Source organism: Triturus cristatus, chromosome 12, assembly GCF_964204655.1.
Source record: "Triturus cristatus chromosome 12, aTriCri1.1, whole genome shotgun sequence".
Lineage (NCBI taxonomy): Eukaryota > Metazoa > Chordata > Amphibia > Caudata > Salamandridae > Triturus > Triturus cristatus.
Window position 1 is genome coordinate 528,565,577 of NC_140595.1, and position 22,500 is coordinate 528,588,076.

Consider the following 22,500-nt stretch of genomic DNA (forward strand, 5'->3'; position numbering starts at 1 on the left):
TTGGGTGTTGGGAGTAATTTGGCGAAAGATTTGTTATGAGAGTCATTATCATAAATTCCCAATTATGCCACAATATCTGGGAGTTGGTGTCAAATTTTGCTGTAATCAATGTTTTTATGAAATTCATTATTATAGATGTAACCTTTCCCTTCCATGTTAGCCTTTTCAGATTGAATACACTAGAAAATTCCATGAGGTCATTGCTTGGTGTGGCTCTTGGAGTGTTAATGAGGAACTCCATGAGTTGAGGAAAGTGGTCGCTCTCTAATCTTGGTATGATTTGATAATTAACAATGATTTGGAACAACTCTGTCACCTTGGGTGTAATCTAAGATGGGATTAGCATATTTTGAGACTCTGGTAAATTCTGCTGGTTGATCTTGAGGAAAGCGGCCATTTAAAGTAAACATCCCTATATTCGATAGGGCAGGAATACAGATTTTGCCTAAATGATTTGTTCCGCGATGATTGGCGATTACTGGAGGAATGTTTTTTTCTGCTGGTTTGTACGGTTGTGTCCCTTGAATTGGCAGATGTTAGATCCCTCGATTTTGGTACCAGGGAGCCAGGTCGGACACCCAAGACAGATGAGCGGAGGAACAGATGATCAAGTTGGGATCATACCAAGATCCCAACATAAATATGGGAGTTAGAGCCCTCTCCAGAAGAAGAGGAGTTAACAGAGGCAGCTGTGAAAAGGCAAGTGGGTGTTTGTGTGAAGCGCTGGACTCGGTCGGAAGGTCTCATGGACAAGTGACCCTTGATTTGACGCAGACCTTGTGGCACACTTTCCCGTGAGAGGGTTGGAGGTGTTGGGCTGGGACCACTGGTGTTGGCGGGCTCCACTGGGCCATCCCCATCCTCTCACTTTGACACTGACTGGGGGCTCTGTATATCAACCTTACTGGACTTTGGTGTGACCTGGCCGCAAGTGAAATACATGGATTACACCACACCGCTGGGATTCCGTTTCCCCATCCCACAAGATGGCAATGGATAAACTGGGGCTGTCTCCCCACCAGGTAAGAATTAACAAATTCACAAACCCCTTGGATTTTCTGTACTTCCTCCCAGGGAAGAGATTATCCGCCAAGGAGGGCGGGTGCACTGTCCCGGCCTCAGAAACAGCAGTAATCTGCAAAGTCATCGACTATAAACACCTGCCACTCCAGTCTGAAACTGTGAAGTGTGGTCAGACGTCATGTTGCTGCAGCAGCAACCCAGTTGATATGTTCACATAGGCATACAAGAGAATTTCAGATCCTAAAGATACAGTTAAAGAACTTCGGACACCAATAGGCAGACTCACACATTTCTCAAAAAATCTTGACTGAGTGGGTAGAAGATGAGAAAGCACACCTCAGCACAATCTGCCAAGTGGATTTTCCAGAAGGAACTGAGTTTACACATTCTGAATTTTTTTCTAGATACACTGATCCTCTTCTGGGTCCAGGGGCAGACCTCTCTACTTTTAACTTAATCAAGAGGGCTTGGTACACAACGCAACATTCGTTTGAAACCCTACCCCCGGCAACCTTTCGCAGATTACATTCTCTTCTTACTATGCTGATATGGGCCGGCGGCAGAAGTTGGATAGCACGTGACTTTTTGTTTTTGCCCACGCTGTAAGGAGGGCTGCTGGTCCCCAACCTGGAGCTGTACTACTTGGCCTCCCAACCACAGCACGCCCGGCACTGGCTGCCGAATGGTGGGAACTGGGAGAGATCTCTGTTGGCAACGGGACACGTTATCTTTCTCTCCTGCAATTGCTGATGTCAGGGGGGCGGTATGTGGTATCAGTACAGTACCTTATTTGATCCATGGGAACAGGCTGTTAAGGTAGTGCTGGGTAGCCCCCCCCCCCCCTTTGCTAGAGAATTACATTGTAGGACCTGCTTGCGTATTGTACATATGCTGAATCGGTGAATGTTACTGCTTGGTCGGGGGCAGTTGTAAAACCCTGGAGATCTCTACTCCGATGAAAGTTTATCACCTTTGAGGATGAACAGGAGACATTTGGACTAGGGAATGGGGAATTCCTAATGTATGCTGGCATAGCTGCACTAGTCAGGGACAAATGGCTAACATTCCCTGCCGCCCTGACCACGTTGCTTATGTTTTGTGAGTTATTAGAGTGAGGGGCCGTCACTTAGTTTCGCATCGAAAGCCATAACAGTTGACAGAGCTCGATCCCCATTTCCTGCCAGGGCAGCCTGCGAGGATGAGTTGGGGGTTCCCTTGGGGGATGTGAAATGGTGCAGGACCTTTGCTCTGGTCCAGTCTGTTTCCTGTAATATATGATTTAAATGAATCCATTTCAACTTCTTACACTGTATGTATGTGGAACCAGTGCTGCTCAACAGAATGAATCCCAGTAAACCTAGTGGTTGCTGCAAGTGTCAGGCTACCATGGCCACTTTTTTTTTTTAACACTTTGCGTGGTACTGCCCACTGGTGCACTCCTCTGGACGACTGTTGTGGCACGAGTGGCTACAGTTGTGAGGATACATATAGTGATGGACCCGGTTGCTTGCCTGCTGGGTCCATCACTATATGTAGTTTGAAGTTTGACAGTATAAGGGTAACAAGTGGAGTTTAAATTCCTGCATCTGTTGCTATTGTTGGCCAAGAGACGAGTTGCAATTACCTGGATGGGGCAAGTTGGTCCCAGTGTGAACGGATGGGTGAGAGATGTGAATGAGTGGGCAGTTGCAGAGGAAATACACCTCAAAAAGTGTTGCTATGATGAGAATGTGGAAGAGGACCTGCAAGTTTGGGGGCAATGCTAACTAACTTTGTACATCAGAAAGGTTCACGTTGGATGACAAGGAAAACTCCCCTCCTGCCTCAGAAACAGAAGCACCTGCGGCGCCTTGGGAAGAGAATGTTTGGGTACAATACTTCTGTAATCTTGTGGGCGTGAACTGTGGTGATATGCTACTCTGTGGCAACTGTTTGGAGATGGCTGATGTTTCTTTTGTTGTATTATTGTTTGCAGATTGAAAACAATGAAAGATGTGCTATTAAAAAAAAAAATATTAGGTGTGCCCTGGTCCAAAAGCTGCCTGAGGTGCCTCACCACAATCTAATTGACAAAATATCGAACTTCAAGACAGAGAAACCTCTGCCTCTGTGTCACAAAAGCTCACTGAACATGTGAAACAGCAAAAGACCTTTGAAGGGGTAAAACAAAAATTACACATCATGGAGTGGGAACATGTGCTTCTGTACCCCACAAAACTTAAAGACCTCTTCATAGGGGGCGTGGCTTCACCGTGCAGCGAGATGGCCACACACTAAAGCGGCTCCGCCGGCCGAATTTCTAAAATCCGCATATTGGACGTAGTCCCAGGGTCCAAGCACAAAGGATCTTACTCTTACTGGCCTCCAATGCTAGCGACTGCAATTTGTGTGAGCTGCATTCAGAGACGGAGGAGCAGCGAGCTGCCGAAGGCTCTGTATTTCTCTGTGGCCTGGTCACGCGGCTGCTGCCTGAAGCCGGAGGCTAGAGTAGACGCGGCTCCGATTTCCGATCCGCGTGGGCCCGCGGGGAGATACCGGTGTCAGTCGGGAAGGTAGAAGCGCTGCCGGTTAAGTCAGAATCCTTCAACAGTCGTCTTCCAGCTGTGTACTGTGTGCAGCAGAGCCGGTGGCAGCCCTGCGGTAGTGCCGGGGGAAGTGGGAGTCGCCGGCAAACACCACGGGCCCCACCCCCCCCCCCTGCAGCCATCGTGAAGGAGCGAGCTTGTACTGCCGGAGGAGATAAGACTAGGAACCTCATTCAACGCGGTAGCGGCTGGAGGGTGAGTCGCATACACTTGCGGCGACAGCAACGTTCCGCAGAGGCTGCGAACAGAACCGCTGTCTTGCGCGGCAGGGTAAAGATACTCGGGGCAGCCGGGGAAGAAGAGGCGACATTCCAGGCCTGAGACGGCGCGCATCAGTTCACACCGCGCGTGGGCCCTTTGGGAACCCCTTCTGTTTGCAAGACCGAGCACCTAATGGGAGTCACCTTGGCCGACGGAGGGACCTCCACAAGGTAGACATCAAATAACGCACGCGACCCCTCCTGCCGCTTTATCAGCAAAAGTCGACGAGCGTTGCCAGGGTCATGGGGCCGATCACTAGGACTAAGGCACGGGCGAGGTGCGTGGTGGGCTGCCCGCACGCACGGATCACTACTGCTAGAGTCGCGCGTGGCTGAGACGTGGACGGGATGTACCCCTCGACCATGGGGAAGCCTGACACGCGGCAGCCCAAACTTAACTTTGATAAAAAGGCGGCTAAATCTACAGAAGGGGACCTAGCTCAGCAAGACCACACGGATGAAGCGTCCACCAGCCACACAACGGACGAGGACATACAGGCGATGTTCAGGGAGTTGAAAACGAGCCTCCAAGGGATAGACTCCAAGATGGACACGCTTGTGAATCGTATGGACAAGATGACACAACGTGTAGATAAAGATGAGGGGCGCCTGACCACACTGGAAACGAGAGTATCGGAGGCAGAGGACGGCCAGGCCACTATGAACTCGCACATGCGGAAAATGGATGAAGCGCTGAATGCCGTCAAACAAAAAACTGAGGATTTGGAAGCAAGATCGAGGAGAAAGAACGTGAGAATTACGGGAATTCCGGAAACAACGAACATTCCCAACATGGAGAAATACGTTGAGCACATGATGACTGAACTCTTCGGACCGGACCTCTCCCAAATGTTCCTCATTGAAAGAGCACATTGTACATTGGGCCCGAAACCTCCAGACCAATATTGGCGAGGGTAATGAACTACAGAGACCGTGATACTATACACAGGCAGGCCCGGGAAAAAGGTTCGCTCCACTATCAGGGTAACGCCATTGCCATGTATCCCGATTTTACAATGCAAACACAGGCGGCCAGAATGGAATTTATTCCAGCTAAGAAGATCTTCCAACAACTGGGCACCAGATATGTATTCATATACCCTGCCAAACTGAAGGTTCAAGGTCCCGGCAAGCCCACGTTTTTCACTGAGGCTAAAGCGGCCCTGGCTTATGCAAAGAAGTTGGCAAAAGACCAGAACCAACGCAAGACCTCAACGGAAGAGCACTCGGACAACAACTTGAGCGACAATGACTGACCGACCGGAAGATAACAGCGCTGGAAGAGCAGATAAGTGACTGGTACACATTTCTTACCTGTAAGGTGGCCATGCTGGTAATTTCTGAACTCTCTGTTGAGCATTGTGGGACATTGGCGGCATGGTCCGCCTGTCGTTGGTCGGCAACCTAGCCTATATGGCTGCTGTGGACATTGTGGACCTATGGACTACAGTCATGGGACGTGAGCTCGGCCACCCTGCCACCAGTGCAGAGGTGTTGGCCGGTGACCCCACTGCCCTCCTGGGATGACTCCCTTAAGCTTTTCATTAATGGGAATTGGATTGGTATTTAGGGTTGGTAGGGAGGGATTTTCACAACCTGTTTGGGGGGTTGTTGTGGGAGAGGGTGGGTTGAGGTTGAGTTGAGTTCTAATGTTCCGCCGACACATACGCAGACACACAATGTGCATCAGTACATACATTCACTAGCCCATACACCCAGTGGCTCTACCCTCATTACGTGTATCCAACTTAACCGACAGCTATGACCTCAGTGACATGTCTAACCTGGAACGTCCGGGGGCTCAATGATCGTAGAAAGACTAGGCTCATTCATTCGTACTTGCTTAGGCATACAATCGACATATGCCTACTTCAAGAAACACATCTGACGACGGCAAAGGCAAGCATGCTAAAACATAATAGGTGGGGGAGATACACGAATCAGACTATTCTAACTACTCTAGAGGGGTAGCAATATTGATCCGTAAAGGCCTGCAATGGAAAACACACCGGGTCATCAAGGACAGGGAAGGTAGATACATCATATTGCATGGCGTGCTTTTTAATACTCAAGTGGTGATAGTGAATAACTATGGCCCGAACGCGGACAGCCCTGCATTTTTCCAACACCTCAGGCAACAGGTGGGAATATTCGGGAATGCGGCCATTTTATGGGGTGGAGATTTCAATGTGGTGCTCTCTACAGTGGCAGACAGACAGGGCGTACCCCGTGAACATCACCCTAGAGCAGCGGCAATGTTGTCCGGCATCATAGAAGACCTCAGATTGGTAGACCCCTGGAGAGTATTGCACCCGACAGATAGAGAGGGCACATGTGTAACACACCATCGTAACGCTTTGTCCCGATTAGACTATTGGTTGACCTCCCGGGACTTGCCGGGTGCTAGACGCAGCACAGCATCCACGCACCTTCTCGGACAACGCACCCGCCCAGCTAAAGTTAAGTATACCTAAACCTTTTATTCAGCCGTTCTCCTGGAGGTTCCCATCACGGGCCCTACTTGATCAGGTCTTCCGCGAAGAACTTAGAGTCAAAAAAGAAGATTATTTTACCCTCAACGAAGGCACAGTAGACTCCCCGGGTACGCTTTGGGAAGCTTTCAAAGCAGTTATAAGAGGTGAATGCATCGCTTTGAAAACAGGTGTACTTAAAGACATTCGGAACACGCTAACTCGCCTGGAACAGGATCTTAGGGGCTTAGAACAGTCGCAAATCACTGATCCATCCCCTGACAGGAGGAAGCCGAAAGAGAGGTCAAATATATGCATAAATACGCGCAGGCGCGGAGGTTTGAGGCGGGAGAGCGCTCTGGGAAAACACTGGCTGCCTTTCTGAGAGCACCACGGGGGTCGGGGTTTATCACCGAACTCAGAGTAGATGCAGACGCACACGCCAGGACGCCAGCAGAAATATTACATGCTATGGCACATTACTATCGACAGTTATACACCTCACAAACCAGCCTGTCACAGTCTGACATAATAGACTATCTGGACACGCTCGCGTTAGCCTGGTTTAATAATAGGGCGCGCGAATATATGGAACTCCCGATCACGATTGACGACATTAAGCAGGTAATCAATAGCATGCCAGCAGATAAGGCCCCAGGTGCGGACGGGTTGACTGCTGCATTTTACAAAGAGGACGCAGATATCATAGCCCCCAGGCTGTTCCAGGTCTATGCAGAGGCACAGGAAAAGGGTATTTTTCTCCCGACCATGAGTGAAGCAACTATTATAACTCTCCTGAAGCCTGTAGGGACCCGCCGCAACCGGACTCATATCGCCCACTGTCCTTAATTAACATGGACGCTAAGATATATGCCAAATTAATAGCAAATAGATTGCAGCCAATGCTGCCGCAGATAGCGCTCCCGGACCAGTCGGGTTTCATACCTGGTAGGTCGAAGACGCACAATTTGAGAACGCTCTTTGGTCTGATACATTACTTGGCCCCACGGGTGCAGGCAGTGTTGGCATTATTGGATGCCACGAAAGCATTCGATTAGTTGGAATGAAAATTTTTATTCCTGCTGCTGGCACGTATGGGGTTGAGCCCGATCTTTATTAAGCAAATTAAAGTACTGTATGAGCAGCCTACAGCGAGAGTCAGGGTTAACAGGCAGGTTTCAGAGCCTTTCACTGTCACGAGAGGAACACGTCAGGGTTGCCCCTTATCGCCACAATTATTCGTGATTGCCACTGAACCTCTGGTGGCTAGGCTCTGCCAGCATCACACTCAGTGCAGTATTGGTTTCACATCCAGAGGTATACTTGTCTCTATGTATGCAGATGACATGACCATCTATTTGATAAACCCTAAGGATAACTTTGCCCCAGTGATGAGGGAATTGATCCGGTATGGTGGACTCACGGGCATTCAGATAAATTGGGCCAAGTCGACGATGTTGTCCCTCACTGACGGTACTGCACCATTCGAATCAGAATTCCCGATACAATGGGCTACAGGGGACACTAAATACCTCGGAATCTGGATAAGCAGAGACATGCAGGAGATATGGCTATCCAATTACGGTTGCGTGGTCGACTGGCTCGAGAGTAAAATACAGCACTGGAAAGCTTTGTCACTATCCCTTATAGGACGCATGGCTATAGCCAAAATGGTTATATTACCAAAACTGCTATACCTTTTTGTTAACATTCCGATGCCCCTAAATAAACATTTTTTCAAGAGGCTGCACTCCATTATAGTGGTGCTTATCTGGGCTGGCAAGCAACCCCGTATTTTCTATGCCCCCTATATACCAATAGGCGGGAACCCACTTCTTACACCTCTATTGGATAAGGCTTCAACATTGAGAGCAGCCTCACACAAATTGGAGACAGGCGGAGACTTATTTCCAAATGATATATTCATCACCCTGCAGCAGATGTGCGCAGATCGCACGCCTATGGCTACCTGATATGTTACTCTATTATCAGATTAGGGCAGGATGCTGTGCTAGAAACGAAGAGTTTCCCCACGTACCGCCAACGCTACCGGCGTTAGAAAATCTTTTATCCACTCAATCTCCCCGCAAATTGAGAACACATATTTATAGAATTACACAGAGGGAATCCCAGATAGTCCAGACCGCATCTAAAGCGGAATGGGAGAGGGACGTGGGTATCAGTATCACTGATGAGCAATGGTCATTCTGTTGTGCTCAGCTCGGACGTCTATTACCGAACTATAGGCTGCGGCTAATCCATTTTAATTACTTACACAGATTATACCGCACACCTCCCCAAGTGCACAGGATGCGATTGCATGCGGACTCTAGGGGCTGGAGGTGCGGAGCACAGAATGCCACATTCCTACATCTAGCCTGGGACTGCCATCCGGATAGCAAGCTTTTGGCTTGAAGTGATTGAACACATTGGGCATATTACTGACTATTCGTTACCCTGCACGTTGTTGGTTACATTATTGGGCTAAGTGCTAAAGGTGCCGAAGGGTCAGCGTACTCTCACGGCTATGCTCCTGCTCTTAGCAAAGCGGCAGGTGGCTATCCATTGGAAAATACACAACCCCCAACCATAGCGGAATGGATAGGAGCGGCCACCTACTGTAAAGGTCAACTATCTCACTACTGGGAGCTCATGCCAACTGGGTCTAGGCCGAAAAATATATGGAAACCCTTTGTGACATGGCTGACTGCGGGTGGTGCAGATCTTCAGAGGGTTTGATCCAAGACTTCCGCCTTTTTTAGACTGTTGGATATAATACACAGGGACACGCAGTCGGTCATTCACATTGTACAATAGGGCCTCCTAATTTACCAGGTGGTGCCCTGACTGGGCAGAGATGGGTCCACAGATCGCCACGGGTGCAGTTGAACTTCAAAGTACGATAAATGTGCACGTATGTCTGTTACTACTATATGAAGGGGGCCGCGGAAGGGTTTGTTGTTTCTGTAGTTAAAGTGACTTTGTATACGCTGGATACCGGCAAGTAACACATGTACAATTAGACTTATTATCTGATGTTGTTGTCGCACCTGCGACAGGAAATGTAAAGTGTGACTGTCTACTTTCAATGCAATAAAATTAATAAAAATAAAAAATAGAAAAAAGTCCTCTTCAAAAACTAAGCCAGCTTTTTGACACATGCAGAAGCGGCCTGTGAATAGGACACTGAACAGAAACGTCTGCATGACGAGTGCCAGTCATTACGACCCCAGTAGATTCTTTGCGCCTGACACAAGAGAAGTGCAACAGAAGTAGACCAAAAACACACACATTGATGTGCAGATGTGGGGCCATGCCATCAATATCTCAAACAAGTCTCCATTACAGACAGCTCAGATGAGTGGAACGTTTTGCATGGACAGAATTGCTCATAGCCCTATTGCACGATTTCTACCCTAGCCTCCTTAATCCCCCTGATCTAAGGGGATCACTCCGCACTGGGTCACCCATGAAGATTTCAGTCTAACTTTGCAATTCTCTGGTGGAGGTTAAGAGCACATATATGCTGGTAGAACTCAGCTGGGATCTTGTTACAAAGGATGGAATGAATCCTGTTGAAGTAGAAATGAAGGGGACATCAACCAACCTTGTTAGAAAGGTCTTAACATAATGCCTGTCTATATGCTTGTATAACTTTCACTGACAACAAATCAAACAGTCTTAAATATTGGAGGTCAGAGGAAGAGCGGTTGGAGAGCAGTTAGGCTGGGTTCTGGCTGACTGTTGATGGATGGGGTCCTTATGTAATGAATTTCTTGAATACATCTTCTTGAGGTTACCAACCGATGTCCTCCTATTTCCATGGAGATCTTAAACTATCGACCAGGATTGGACCTATGGACTTTTATGAGAAAAACTTGAAAGGGAAGATTTAGGTGCTTAAGCCTGACATAAGACCGAAAGGATATGGAAGTGAACCCATGACGTTATTAGGTTATTTACAGGGAACCATAGAATTCAAAGGGAATTCTATGGTTCCCTCATCAATCAGGGGCGACTCCTTGATAAGTCGGTTTCACCAAAAGGAGTTACATATGTATCTTGATCCCAATGAAACACCATTGGTAAGGGTAAGAAGGCCAATTGGTGTAAGCAAGGTTTCTGTAGCACCTATGGATTTTGTAGAAGAATTTCCTGAGGTATTTAAAGAAGGTGTGGGGTGTTAAAAGAAATTATCTCGACTTGATTAAACTTAAGGCAAATTCTCAACCCAAAGTTGGCAAAGTACACAATGTTACCTTAAAAGTGAGAGATAGTATGAAGAAGGTACTTGAGTGATTGAGGGTGGAATCATTTAGGAGGTAGAAGCAATGGAGTGGCTAGCTCCAGTGGTCAGGGCACAGAAAGCCAATGGAGAGGCAAGATTATGCATTGATCTTAAGGATTTGAACAAGTCAGTAATTGTGGACCACTATTCTCTACTGAACATCACAGAGATGCAATGATGGCTACGGAGCGCTAAATATTTTTCCACCCTGGACCTAACTTCAGTCTACAATCAAATTTGGTTGCACTCCTTGTCTCAGGAGGGAATGGCTTTTGTGACGCCATTAAGTCAAGGAAGAACTTGTTCATACTGATGGATTGATTATGAGGGGAAGCCGGTTGGTACCTCCGTGTAACTTGAGAGAAAGATTGATAGACCATGCACATGTGAGCCATATGAGTATTTCAAAGACCAAAGAAAGGGTGCAAGAAGGGTACTGGTGGCCAGGGATGCGCTTGTTAGTTGAGAGGATACTAAGGAACTGTATGGAAGGTGCCAGTAGTGATAAAGTGTTGAAGTGCCGGGTACAGCCCATGGTGGTAAGACAGCCGGCCACAGGACCTTGGATAGACATAGCTCTGAATGTTTTGGTGCAGATTGGAGGGTTGAATTGAGAAAGAAAGTTAGAGAGTACAGGTTTACTCTGCACTACACCACCGGTGTCACTCCATTCTTGCTATTCAGAAGGAGCATAGTCAATAGTGAGAAGTGTCCCTCATGGGTGAATGACAAGCTAGGGGATATGCACAGTTGTGCTGTGCTTGAAGGTGGATGGGAAGTACATGAGAAAGACAAGTTGGTAAAATTGAAGGAGTACTATGATGTTCGAATGGGTGCGAACGTGACAGATGTGCATGAGGGGGATTGGGTATAAATCAAGTCTCCAAGGAAGGATGGTACAAGTGTTTTAAAATTTTGCCAACCGTTATTATTAATGTTTTCAGGAATGTCATAAGGACAGAGGATCATTGGATTTGGAATTTAGTAAGGGTAGCAAAATGTCATCCCATGCAACCTGAGTTTAACACACTGGCACTTAATTCTCAAGAAGAAAATGTAAGGAAGAAACAACATATGAAGAACAGGCCTACTTATTTTAGTGATTATGTTTAGAACATGTTATTATCCTCTTTTTAGACTTGTGCTGTATTTGTTTAGGAATGCGCATCTATCGTGAAGTGACATTCACCAAATGAGTTTTGTTATGTTTCGTGAGATTCCCGAAATGTGTTTGGTTTCCTATGTTGCTATTTTGTTTATATTATGTAAATATTGTATGTTGCATGGGGGGAGGTGTGTGGTATTCTGGAATGTTAGGAGTCCTGAATGTTGGAGGTCAGAGGAAGAGTGGTTGGAGAGCAGTTAGACTGGATTCTGGCTGACTGATGAAGAATGGGGTCCTTAAGTTAGGAATTTCTTGAATAAATCTCCCTGAGGCTACCTACCGATGTCCTCGTTAAACTGCAGACACTGACAAGGTCCAGGCCAATGGGGGTCTCAAGGTCCTTCTTTGTTGCTAGGGCAACCAGGCAGGGATGCCCACTATCTCTCCTCTTCAAAACCTAAGCTACTTAGCCCCGGCAGAATGGTTCCCAGTAAGTGTCCTGCTACAGGTGTTCAAGTGGACAGGGGAAGTGAAAAACAAAATTTGAACTCTATGAAGACAATGTACTCAAGCACTGCAAATGTTAAATTTGCAGAATGCATTCTCTTCCCCCTAAGGTCAACTAGTCTAAAAGGTTATGTACCTGGTTGGGGGACCACAGAGGTGAGCTAGGGCCTTAAATGCAACAATTGCAACCAAGACCTTTACATACCTTGGAATGTATGTTTCAAGGGGTGAAAATAGATGCTGGCATGGTTAACATGTCCCTCTGCTAGATGGACTGCAGAATGAACTGACATATTGGTTATCCTACTGCTATTATTGATGTGACAGACTGCCAAAACTAATATGGTCTCTTTAACCAAACACTTACACAAAGGTCACAATTACCCCCAACAAAATCCTATGGCAAATTCTTCATGAGGAACTTTTGTTGGGTTAGAAGTATCCTTAGAGTGCTGATAAATAAAAGCTTAGGGTCACTATTTAATGGAGGCCTAAGGATGGCCAACATGTCACTCTACCATGCCTCACAGCTGGTAGTGAGAAACAACTGGAAATATACCCAGATTTTGACCCCCACCAGCTGAACAGTGCATGATGGAAAACCTTCACCCACTACACTTTCTCTATGAAAGGAAAGTCCCACACTGGCTTCCCTTCCAACAGACACAAGGCTCCATTTGTGGCGAGACACTCTGAAAGCCATTAGCTGGCACAGTCAAATGAGGAAACCATGTGGAGTATGGGTGGGACGCTGAGGCAGATCCACACTCTAAAACGACTTTGGAAGCTGGGATAGCACAGATCCCTCCAGACTGGGTTATGCAGTGACCCACAAATCTTCTGCTTGTTTACAGACCTCCAGTCAGAGGTGGCCTCTACCAATAAGCTCTTTTCCCATACTTAATATTTTTAGGGTCTCAAATTTGTAACCAATCTCCCGACAGGAGAAATGGGTATACATAAAGTCTTGCTGAGCTTTTGTTCCTTACTGATTAAACCCGGATTCCTTGTCTGCCCTTCGAGGGTCACTGAGAGGCAGACCTAGGCTGCCTATTAAATGAGAAATGATGGCACGCCCAGATGATCCTGCAGGAAGCTGCACCTGTGTTTCCATTTCAGCTGAATCTATTCAAACATCTGCATATAGTCTCACATGCAAGATGCTCAGGCATATCAGGTACTATACTTCCCAACATGCAGGGGATGTGGAGATTTAGAGGAGGGACTTTCTACATGTGGTGAGAAATATATTCGTTCTGTCAAGGGGAGGACTATACTGTCCAACACAGGGGTGCATCTGATGAAATCACCCCCAAAGTGGCAATACCCAAAATCCTGCTAGATGTAGATGCCAATAACTACACACAAGCATTTCTTCACATTGGCCTTACTGTTGCTAAATTAGATATTGCACCACAGACCCGCCTGACCAGGAAGGCTGAGCTAGAGGTCTGGATGACTGCTTGGCCCTGGAGGTCTCGGTGTACCAGGCTAGGGGCAATGGGGGGCACAGCAGCATTGCAAGGTGTGGGGTGCATGGTGATTACATAGAGCGACTGAGCCATAATCCAAGGCCAAATAACTCAGTTTGACAAGACATACTGGGTCTTGTTAGGGGGACATGCTTTTGAATGGTTCTTTAGTTTGCCAGAGCAGATATGCCTCAAGCATATTTGTATAGTCTCAAGTATTTTAATCGTATGGAGGAGATGCACATTGCATAACTGTAAAAATGTACAATGTTCTGTCATATCTGTTAACTTAGTGCTTTTATACCTGTAAATGCCACTAGAGTAGTAAAAAATATAAACAAACAAATAAAAAAAGGTCTACAATGGGCGAATGCTGAGAGCAAAAGGTGATCGCTTCTAGGCACTGTTCACTATGGCAAATGCCTTTAGATGCTGTGCTTGCACACTCTGGTGAGCAGGCTTGCATGTCAGGCTTGCATGTCAGGTATTACAACCTTTGTTGTATTAACTGCACCAAAAGTTGTCATTCTGGGAATCCAAGCACAGTTAATTACAAAAGGTTTGAACAATGATGCAATTATAAGTGGCAAAATTGCTATTCATCTTGTCATTAATAGCAATAAAGAATTAGAACTGAAATGCTTCTATTCTCAAGTCTCTATTTGAATGATGCCTGGCGAAGACAAATGCTTTTTAAATTTTTCTCAATGATACAGTGTGCAAATACCTTCTGTCTTCGCTCTGGATGTATTCTTGGAACCAATTTTTGAATTCTCCCAATTGATGTTGTGCCCGGTTTACCACCACCATGGCAGCATTTAAATCTCCACAGCGAATGCAATAGTAAATTAATGCCCAAACAGGGTGGCATTCCACCTCGCCATCCTAAGGAGGAGACAGAGTAAATTAACAATCCATTATATAAAATACATAGTAATCTTGTAAATGTGGGTTACAGAAACAAATGGACACTTTATTATCACCAACACAAATTCCGTGTCCTTAAGATACTCCTACCCAAGCAGATTGATTTTGGATGTTTTTGTGAGGCATACAGCTGATTCGAGGGAAGGAAAGGTGGGAGATGGAGAAGATGAGAATAGACGAATAGAGAGAGAAAACAAAGAAAGTGGAAGAATAAAAGGAAGAAGATAAGGAGACCGAGGACAAGGAGACAAAGGGGAATAAGAAGTCAGAATGAGACAGATGATAATGACAAACAATATAGAAGAAACAAAACAGATTAGGCAAGAGGGAGGAAAAAAACTAGAATATGTAAGAAAGAGAAATGTAGGTAAGAAAGGGGGATATGGGCTGAAAAAGATAAACAAACTGAGAAAGGAATACAGAAATAGGGATCAAAAAGTGACGGGGAAAAACAAAAAAATTAAGAAGACCATGAGCATGGGAGCAGAGAGGAGCAAGGGGGGAAAGAAAAAAAGCTAAGAGAGAAGGAAAGCAAAAGGAGAGATTTAAATGAGAGGGAACAGGTAAAAGGATAAGTAACAATCAAGAAGGGAGGGGAAAAGGGAAGAAATAAAGAGAAGGGGGAGTGGCAGATAGAGGAGAGAAAAAGACAAAAGTTAAGAAAAAAAGGCAAAGAGAAGGTGAGGATAGGAGAAACATAAAAATAGAAAGCGCAAGTCGAAGTTAATGATAAAAAGAGGGATGCTGTAGAAGGTGGGCAGGAGGGACAGAAAGACTGGCTTAAAGGAGGAGAATGATATAACAGAAGAGAATGAAATTTGAAAAAGAGTGTAAAAGAGGAAAAATGAAAGGAAACAGGAGAAGAAAAATTTAGCGGACCAGGAAAAGGAACCAATGGGATAGAAAATACAAGGTGAAAAAGGAGGAAAAAGACAGAAGAGAGAGGGGCAAGGCAGAAATGGAGAAAGAAAAAAACAATGGAGAAATGCGGAAAGAGGATGTAGAAAATTGGATAATTTAGAAATAAAGGAAAAAGAGAATAGGAATGTGAGACAAAGGAAGGAACACTAGGAGAAGGAGAGAGGGATTAAGAGAAAGGAAAGGAGGCACTAAAAAAGAGAGCATTAGAATCAATCAATCAATTTGTAAAGCGCACTACATACCCGTGAGGGTTTCAAGGCGCGGGGGGGGGGTGCTGCTGCTATTGGCCAGGTCTTGAGTTGTCTCCTGAAGGTCAGCAGGTCCTCGGTTTGTCGCAGGTAGAGGGGGGGGTGTTCCAGGTCCTGGCGGCGCGATGGGAGAAGGATCTGCCTCAGGAAGTTGTTCTCCGGATGCGCGGGACCGTGGCCAGGGCGTGGTCAGCTGAGCGATGTTTCCTGTTGGGTAGGTAGAAGGAGGGCCGATTGTTGAGATAGGCTGGTCCGGTCTTGTGGAGTGCCTTGTGTGCGTGGATCAGGAGCTTCAAGGAGATTCTCCTGTCGACGGGGAGCCAGTGCAGGTTCCTCAGGTGAGGGGTGATGTGGTCGCGGCGCGGGACGTCGAGGATCAGGCGTGCAGAGGCGTTCTGGATTCTCTGCAGTCTGTTGATGAGCTTGGACGAGGCTCCGGCGTAGAAGGCGTTTCCGTAGTCGAGTCCGCTGCTGACTAGGCCTGGGTGACTGTTTTCCTTGTGTTTGTCGGGATCCATCTGTAGATCTTGCGGAGCATGCGGAGGGTGTTGAAGCAGGTGGAGGAGACTGCGTTGACTTGTTTGGTCATGGAGAGTTTCGAGTTGAGGATGACTCCCAGCTTGCGTGCGTGGTCGGTGGGGGCCGGGGGGGGACCCCAGTGACGTGGGCCACCAGTAGTCGTCCCATGCGGAGGGGTTGGACCCGAGGATGAAGATCTCCGTCTTGTCTGTGTTCAGTTTGAGGCGGCTATCCTCCATCCAGTCTGCGACGGCCTTCATTCCCTGGTGGAGGTTGGATTTGGCGGTGAGGGGGTCCTTGGTGAGGGAGAGGATCAGCTGAGCGTCATCGGCGTAGGAGATTATGTTGAGGTCGTTCTGTCGGGCGATGCGTGCTAGTGGTGCCATGTAGACGTTGAACAGCGTCGGGCTGAGGGAAGATCTTTGAGGGACGCCGCAGATGATCTCGGAGGCATTGGATCGGAACGGGGGGAGGCGGATTCTCTGAGTTCTGCCGGAGAGAAAGGAGGCGGTCCAGTCCAGGGCCTTGTCTCGGATACCTGCGTCGTGGAGGCGCGTGCGTAGTGTGCCGTGGCAGACTGTGTCGAAGGCGGCGGAGAGGTCCAGGAGGATGAGGGCCGCCGTCTCGCCGTTGTCTAGCAGGGTCCTGATGTCGTCTGTTGCGGCGATGAGGGCGGTCTCAGTACTGTGGTTACTGCGGATTCCTGATTGGGATGGGTCCAGGATGAGGTTGTCTTCGAGGTGACGGGTGAGCTGGGTGTTAACTATCTTCTCGACGACCTTTGCTGCGAATGGAAGCAGGGAGATGGGTCGGAAGTTCTTGAGGTCGCTCGGATCCGCCTTGGATTTCTTCAGTAAGGCGTTGATCTCTGTGTGCTTCCAGTTCTCAGGGAAGGTGGCGGTCTTGAAGGAGAGGTTGATGATTTTGTGCAGGTGGGGTGCAATGGAGTTGCTGGCTTTGTTCAAGATGAGGTGCGGGAGAGGGTCGGACGGGGATCCAGAGTGAATTGTTCCCATGGTCTTGATTGTGTCCTCGATGCTCACGTTGGCCCAGGATGTCAGGGTGTCGGGTGCGGTGGGTTTGGTGCGGCGAGGTCTGCAGGGGTCGTCCGGGGTCTGATACTGTCATGGATGTCGGTGATTTTCCGGTGGAAGAAGGTGGCGAGGGAGTCGCACAGGGCTTGCGATGGTGGGATGTCGTTGGCGTTGGAGCTGGGGTTGGAGAGTTCCTTCACGATGGTGAAGAGCTCCTTGCTGTTGTGTATGTTGTTGTCAAGGCGGTCTGTGAAGGAGGTCCTTTTGGCGGTCCTGATGAGGTGGTGGTAGTTGCGGATGGCATCTTTGTGGGCAGCGCGGCTGTCTGGCGTCTTGTCGCTGTGCCATATGTTTTCCATTTTCCAGTAGGTGCGTTTTGAGTCGAGGAGTTCCGGGGTGAACCAGCTGACTCTTCTGCTGGTGTCTCTGTTGGTGGGATTTTGTCCGCGGGGCTACGGTGTTGCCGCAGTCGTTCAAGTGCACCCTCATCGGGGTTGAGTGCGAGGCTTGTCTGTAGTTGTTCTTGGGTGACTTTGCCCCAGCAGCGGCGGGGGGGGGGGGGGGGGGGGGGGTCTGTAGTGTGCGGTGGTGTGTGAGGGGTTTTTGGAAGGAGAAGTGGATGCAGTGGTGGTCTGTCCACGTGAGTTCGGAGGCGTGACTGAAGGTGACGTGGGGGCTTGAGGAGAAGATGGCATCTAGCGTGTGCCGGCGATGTGGGTCGGCGTCGTGACGAGCTGTTTCAGTCCGAGGTTGGCGATCAGGGTGGAGGAGTTGTTGTTGTTCTCCAGGTGATAGTTCAGGTCTCCGAGGAGGATGTAGTCGGTGGAGGTCAGCGGGTGCGTGCTGATTAGGTCGGCGATGGAGTCGTAGAATTGAGGTCGGGGTCCTGGCGGTCTGTAGACGAGGGTGCCTCTTAGGGTGGTCTTGGGGTCCGTGTAGATCTGGAAGTGCATGTGTTCGGCGGTGCTGAGGGTGTCGTTGGTGTTTGTTGAGACCCTGATGGTGTTTTTGTGGACGATGGCGATTCCTCCCCCGGCCCTGTTGGTGCGGTCTCTGCGGGTGATCTTGGGAGGGGCTGCAGGGGAGGCAGCGGCAGGTACAGGGGAAGGAGATCGGCGCGTGGCACGGACTCGAGGAGGGGGCACAGAATACGAAAAAAGCACAAAATCAGAGGGGCACAGAAGTACGAGAAGCACAAAATCAGAGGGGCACGGAAGTCAGTGGTACAGAATATAAGGGGGCAACTGGCGAGGGGTACAGAATCAGAAGGGGGCACGGAGGCAAGCAGCGAGCAGGGGGTCACAGAAGAAGGAACGGGCAGACAGGCAATGCAAGCAACAGGTACAGCGGAAACGAACCTTAGGCCACCACTGACCATCAGGGATGAGGCGCTTGTGGGAGCCTGCGGGTGGTGGAGGGCCTCGATATCACCGGCGGCAGCAGAGAGAGCGGGGGTGACGACGGAGCTGCAGCGGGGGGGGGGGGGGGGGGGGGAGTGACCTACCAGGAAGGTCAAGGGTCCCTTGTGAACATGAAAAGGATTGTATGACCTGGGATGTTGTCTGTTTTGAGTAAACTGTTGTCTCCCTATGTTTGCGGTGGGTGTCAATTTGCCGGCACAGACAGCAACTTCTTCATGGGATAAACAAGTAAAATTATTCGAAACCTGCATAACTGTTGATTACACAGGGCTGCAAAGCACACCTTTACAAGTATATATTAAAATGAATTAAAATATGCGTGCTTTAACAGAGGTGTGCAACATAAATACAGGGAGGTCAAACTTAGTTCCATGCAGGTTCAAGCACATAAATGTAGGGTAGGTAGATGAAATGGCTCGCACCCTTGAACTATAATGTTTAATCTCTCTATTTCCAAATGGTACAAATTATAGAATCTAGGGCTGTAGTACCTGAAGACCAGGAAGAGGAGCAGGAAGCTTGATGTTGAGGAAACTGCGAACGAGCTGATACGTACCAGGCACTCCGCCCAACTGAGCCTGGTGTAGGTTTCCAAAGACTGTCACCAAGGTGTAGTTTTTGTAACTGACAAAAGAAAGTCACTTCAGAATAATATTTCCACAAATTTAAATGCAAGGAAACAAATTACAGAGTAACACAATTTCCAAAGCAAATACAAAAAAGACAACCGAGTTTAGTCATCAGTGAGAAAATCCACAAAAAATGATATTGTGCAACATGTATGAAATGTCGGACATTTTGTGCATGTATTACATGTTAGATCAAAGTCAAACAAAGAACGGTTGCCACACCACTTAAACTTGTTTTACCATAGATGCCTTTAGGTCGTTTTCTTGTTACCTTTGCTCTAGAAACTTTAGGGCCTGCTCCACAAAAGCCATCCTCATCTCTATACTGCTTCGGCTTTTTAATGTGTCAGTTGCCGGCACAAGCAAGACATCAGTCATTTGCTTCACCATGCTCCAAAGCTCCGTAATGTTCTGTAAAGAAAAAGAGGGCAATGGGCATTGCGTGAGACTGGATCACAACTCAAACTCACTAGTTCTTCACATTCCATTGTAATTACTCAAGGAAAACTCATCAGAATTAACTAGTTAAACTATTTGGTCTTCATTCATATGTCATCGGTCTCCTTTGTCAAAATCATTTTGCATTTAAAATAAGAATTAATTTGCCCTAATGATGGATCCCATAATGTATCAATACAAAAATCACAAATTTATAAAAGAAACCACTCTTATCGAAAGACAGCACTACATGTTTACTGTTTTAATGCACCCAATTACAATTACAATGCAGCACCTAAAAGACTCTAGCCAAACTAAATTACATTTTCATTCTTTCTTTAAAAACGGAAAAATGGAACAGGAAATGGCGTAGATAAGCACAACTCTCAGTAGAATTTCTTTTAGCATTATCAATCCAAGCTCAGTTGTCTCAGATGGTAGAGCATTGTCAATAAGGGGAATTCATTTTGACAGGAAGATCAGAGTGAGATCTTTCTCAGTTACGCTTTGCTCTAACTGTGTGAGAGAGGCATGTTTATTCACTTATAATGGGAACGCATGTCAGGAGAACTAGGATTACAGAGAAGTAACATTTTCTTTATCTTGGCATCTGTTTGATATTCACACAGAATGGAGAGGAGAAGAAAAGAATAGGGTAGTGAAGGGCATGATAGAGAGGGGAGTAAGAGTGTGGAAGAGGTAGGGTAGGACAGGGTTTGAATTAAGATATGATAAGCTAGTCCATGTCCAACAAAGAATGCACATTAGAAGCGCATAGGAAAGACAAAGGAAAATACGTTTAGGCAGCCAAGCGATATGAGCAGAGTTTTCTGCTCATGCTCCACCTGTTCTTTTTGTGAGTTGAACTTGCAACACTGCTGTCTACAATTTGTCTGTTCTGTGAGTGTGTATGCGAACATAGAGAACAAGCATTTACAATGCAATGGTCTTGTCATTGTTAAAGTTAGAGCTATTGGCATTGCTCATGACATTATTTTTGTTTATGTTTTTGTTTTTAAAACATTTAAAGAAACGGCATTGTTATTTACAATGTCAATAGCTTAATCACTCTCAAATGCGAGACCTATTGCACCCACACACAGAGCCACACACACAAAGCCACCCACACACACAGAGCCACCCCCCCCCCCACTACCTCGGCATTTATTTACATTGCATAAGGCCCCTGTGCTCCAAAACAAACGGATGCCTCTGAATGCACAGAGGTTCTTGAGCTAAGGGCTGGGAGCGGAAACCCTCGGACATGTGTTGAACATACCAGTTGTTAACCCGTTCCAGACTGGGGCGTCTCAAGTTCTGCCATCGGGTAATAAAATGCCTTTGAGGCATGGTTACGCACTCACCACGAATGACCTTTCATTTAGGAATGACCCAGAGTACGCGCCCCACAACGTTGGCCTACAGTAGTTCCGGATTTTCCAGTATCCTTCGTACTTTTCTTTTTACCGGTTCTTTAGTGATATTTTTTCAATTTTTATTTTGCGTTTTGTATTGTGCTGTTAATGTCCCAAATACACAACCGATGGTCCGTCAGACTGCTTTTTTTTCGTTTTCGTCTTTTACTTTTTAAGATTTTACATTTCTGAGAGTTAACTCAAACCACAAGTTGCAAGTAACATGCTTTTTAAGGCATTTTGTCTTTTTCTTTCCATTTTGGTCCACTATTAAACGTGTTAACTCCTAAAGTTTCTATTTACAAAACCGGTACCTGATATTTTATGTAGTTTCATGATCCTGAATACCAAGCTGAGAGTCGGGCAGATTCTAAAACGTTGCTTACCAGAGACGGCGTACATCACAACAAATAAGCATCGGGAAGTCTCCAACTGCCTGTGGTTCCTATAGACCAATCTCTGTTTTGAATGGAGACTATAAGATCTTTGCCTCCATTCTTGCAAAGAGATTGGCCTTGGTCGCTCCTTCCATTTTACATACTGATCAGAAGGGATTTATTAAGGGGCGACAGCTTTTTGAACTGACTTTTGATTTGATTGGATCAATAGATATGGCATGTTTGAAGTCTTTGCCCTTGGCGGTTCTCACGCTGGACGCCACTAAGGCCTTCGATAGAGTTAATTGGTTGTATCTGTCGGAGGCCTTGGCAAAGTTTGGCGTGGGGGGTAGATTTCGTCAGGCGATTAGTCTTCTCTATCGTAACCCTAGTGCCCGTGTCTTGGTTAATGGTATACTCTCCGACTCATTTGACATCTCGAGGGGTACCAGACAGGGCTGCCCTCTCTCCCCGCTCCTGTTCGATTTATATGCTGAACCTTTTGCCCAGATTTTGAGGGATAGTGTTAACATCAAGGCATTTGCGTACAGGGTCTGGGAGAGAAAGGTGCCCCTCTACGCCGACGATATTCTCAAATTTACCTCTGATACGCATGAGGCCCTCCCAGTAATATTCAAGTTGGCTTCGGAGTTTGGGATGGTCTCTGGTTATGAAATTAATACTCTAAAAACGGAGATGATGACCTGGAATATTGACCAAAGTACCTTTGATTCGGAAATCCGGCCGGCGAGTCGGATGAGATATTTAGGTTTGGATATCGTAGCTGACCTCGATCAGATTACTACTACTAATTTCTCAAAAGTTGCAAAGGATTGTCGTAAGTTGCTACAGACCTGGGC

The 22,500-nt window shown here is 47.0% G+C and overlaps 1 protein-coding gene across 1 annotated transcript in view; it reads right to left on the minus strand.

The window, feature by feature from the left end:
* NUP93 (nucleoporin 93) overlaps nt 1–22,500 on the minus strand; it is a 451,198-nt gene that overhangs the window by 261,028 nt on the left and 167,670 nt on the right. The window contains exons 8-10 of the mRNA XM_085639933.1: nt 19,682–19,821; nt 19,273–19,405; nt 14,439–14,596 (exon numbers count right to left, since the gene is read on the minus strand). Coding sequence (XP_085496059.1) covers nt 14,439–14,596; nt 19,273–19,405; nt 19,682–19,821 — 431 coding nt within the window. The remainder of the gene's footprint in view (nt 1–14,438; nt 14,597–19,272; nt 19,406–19,681; nt 19,822–22,500) is intronic.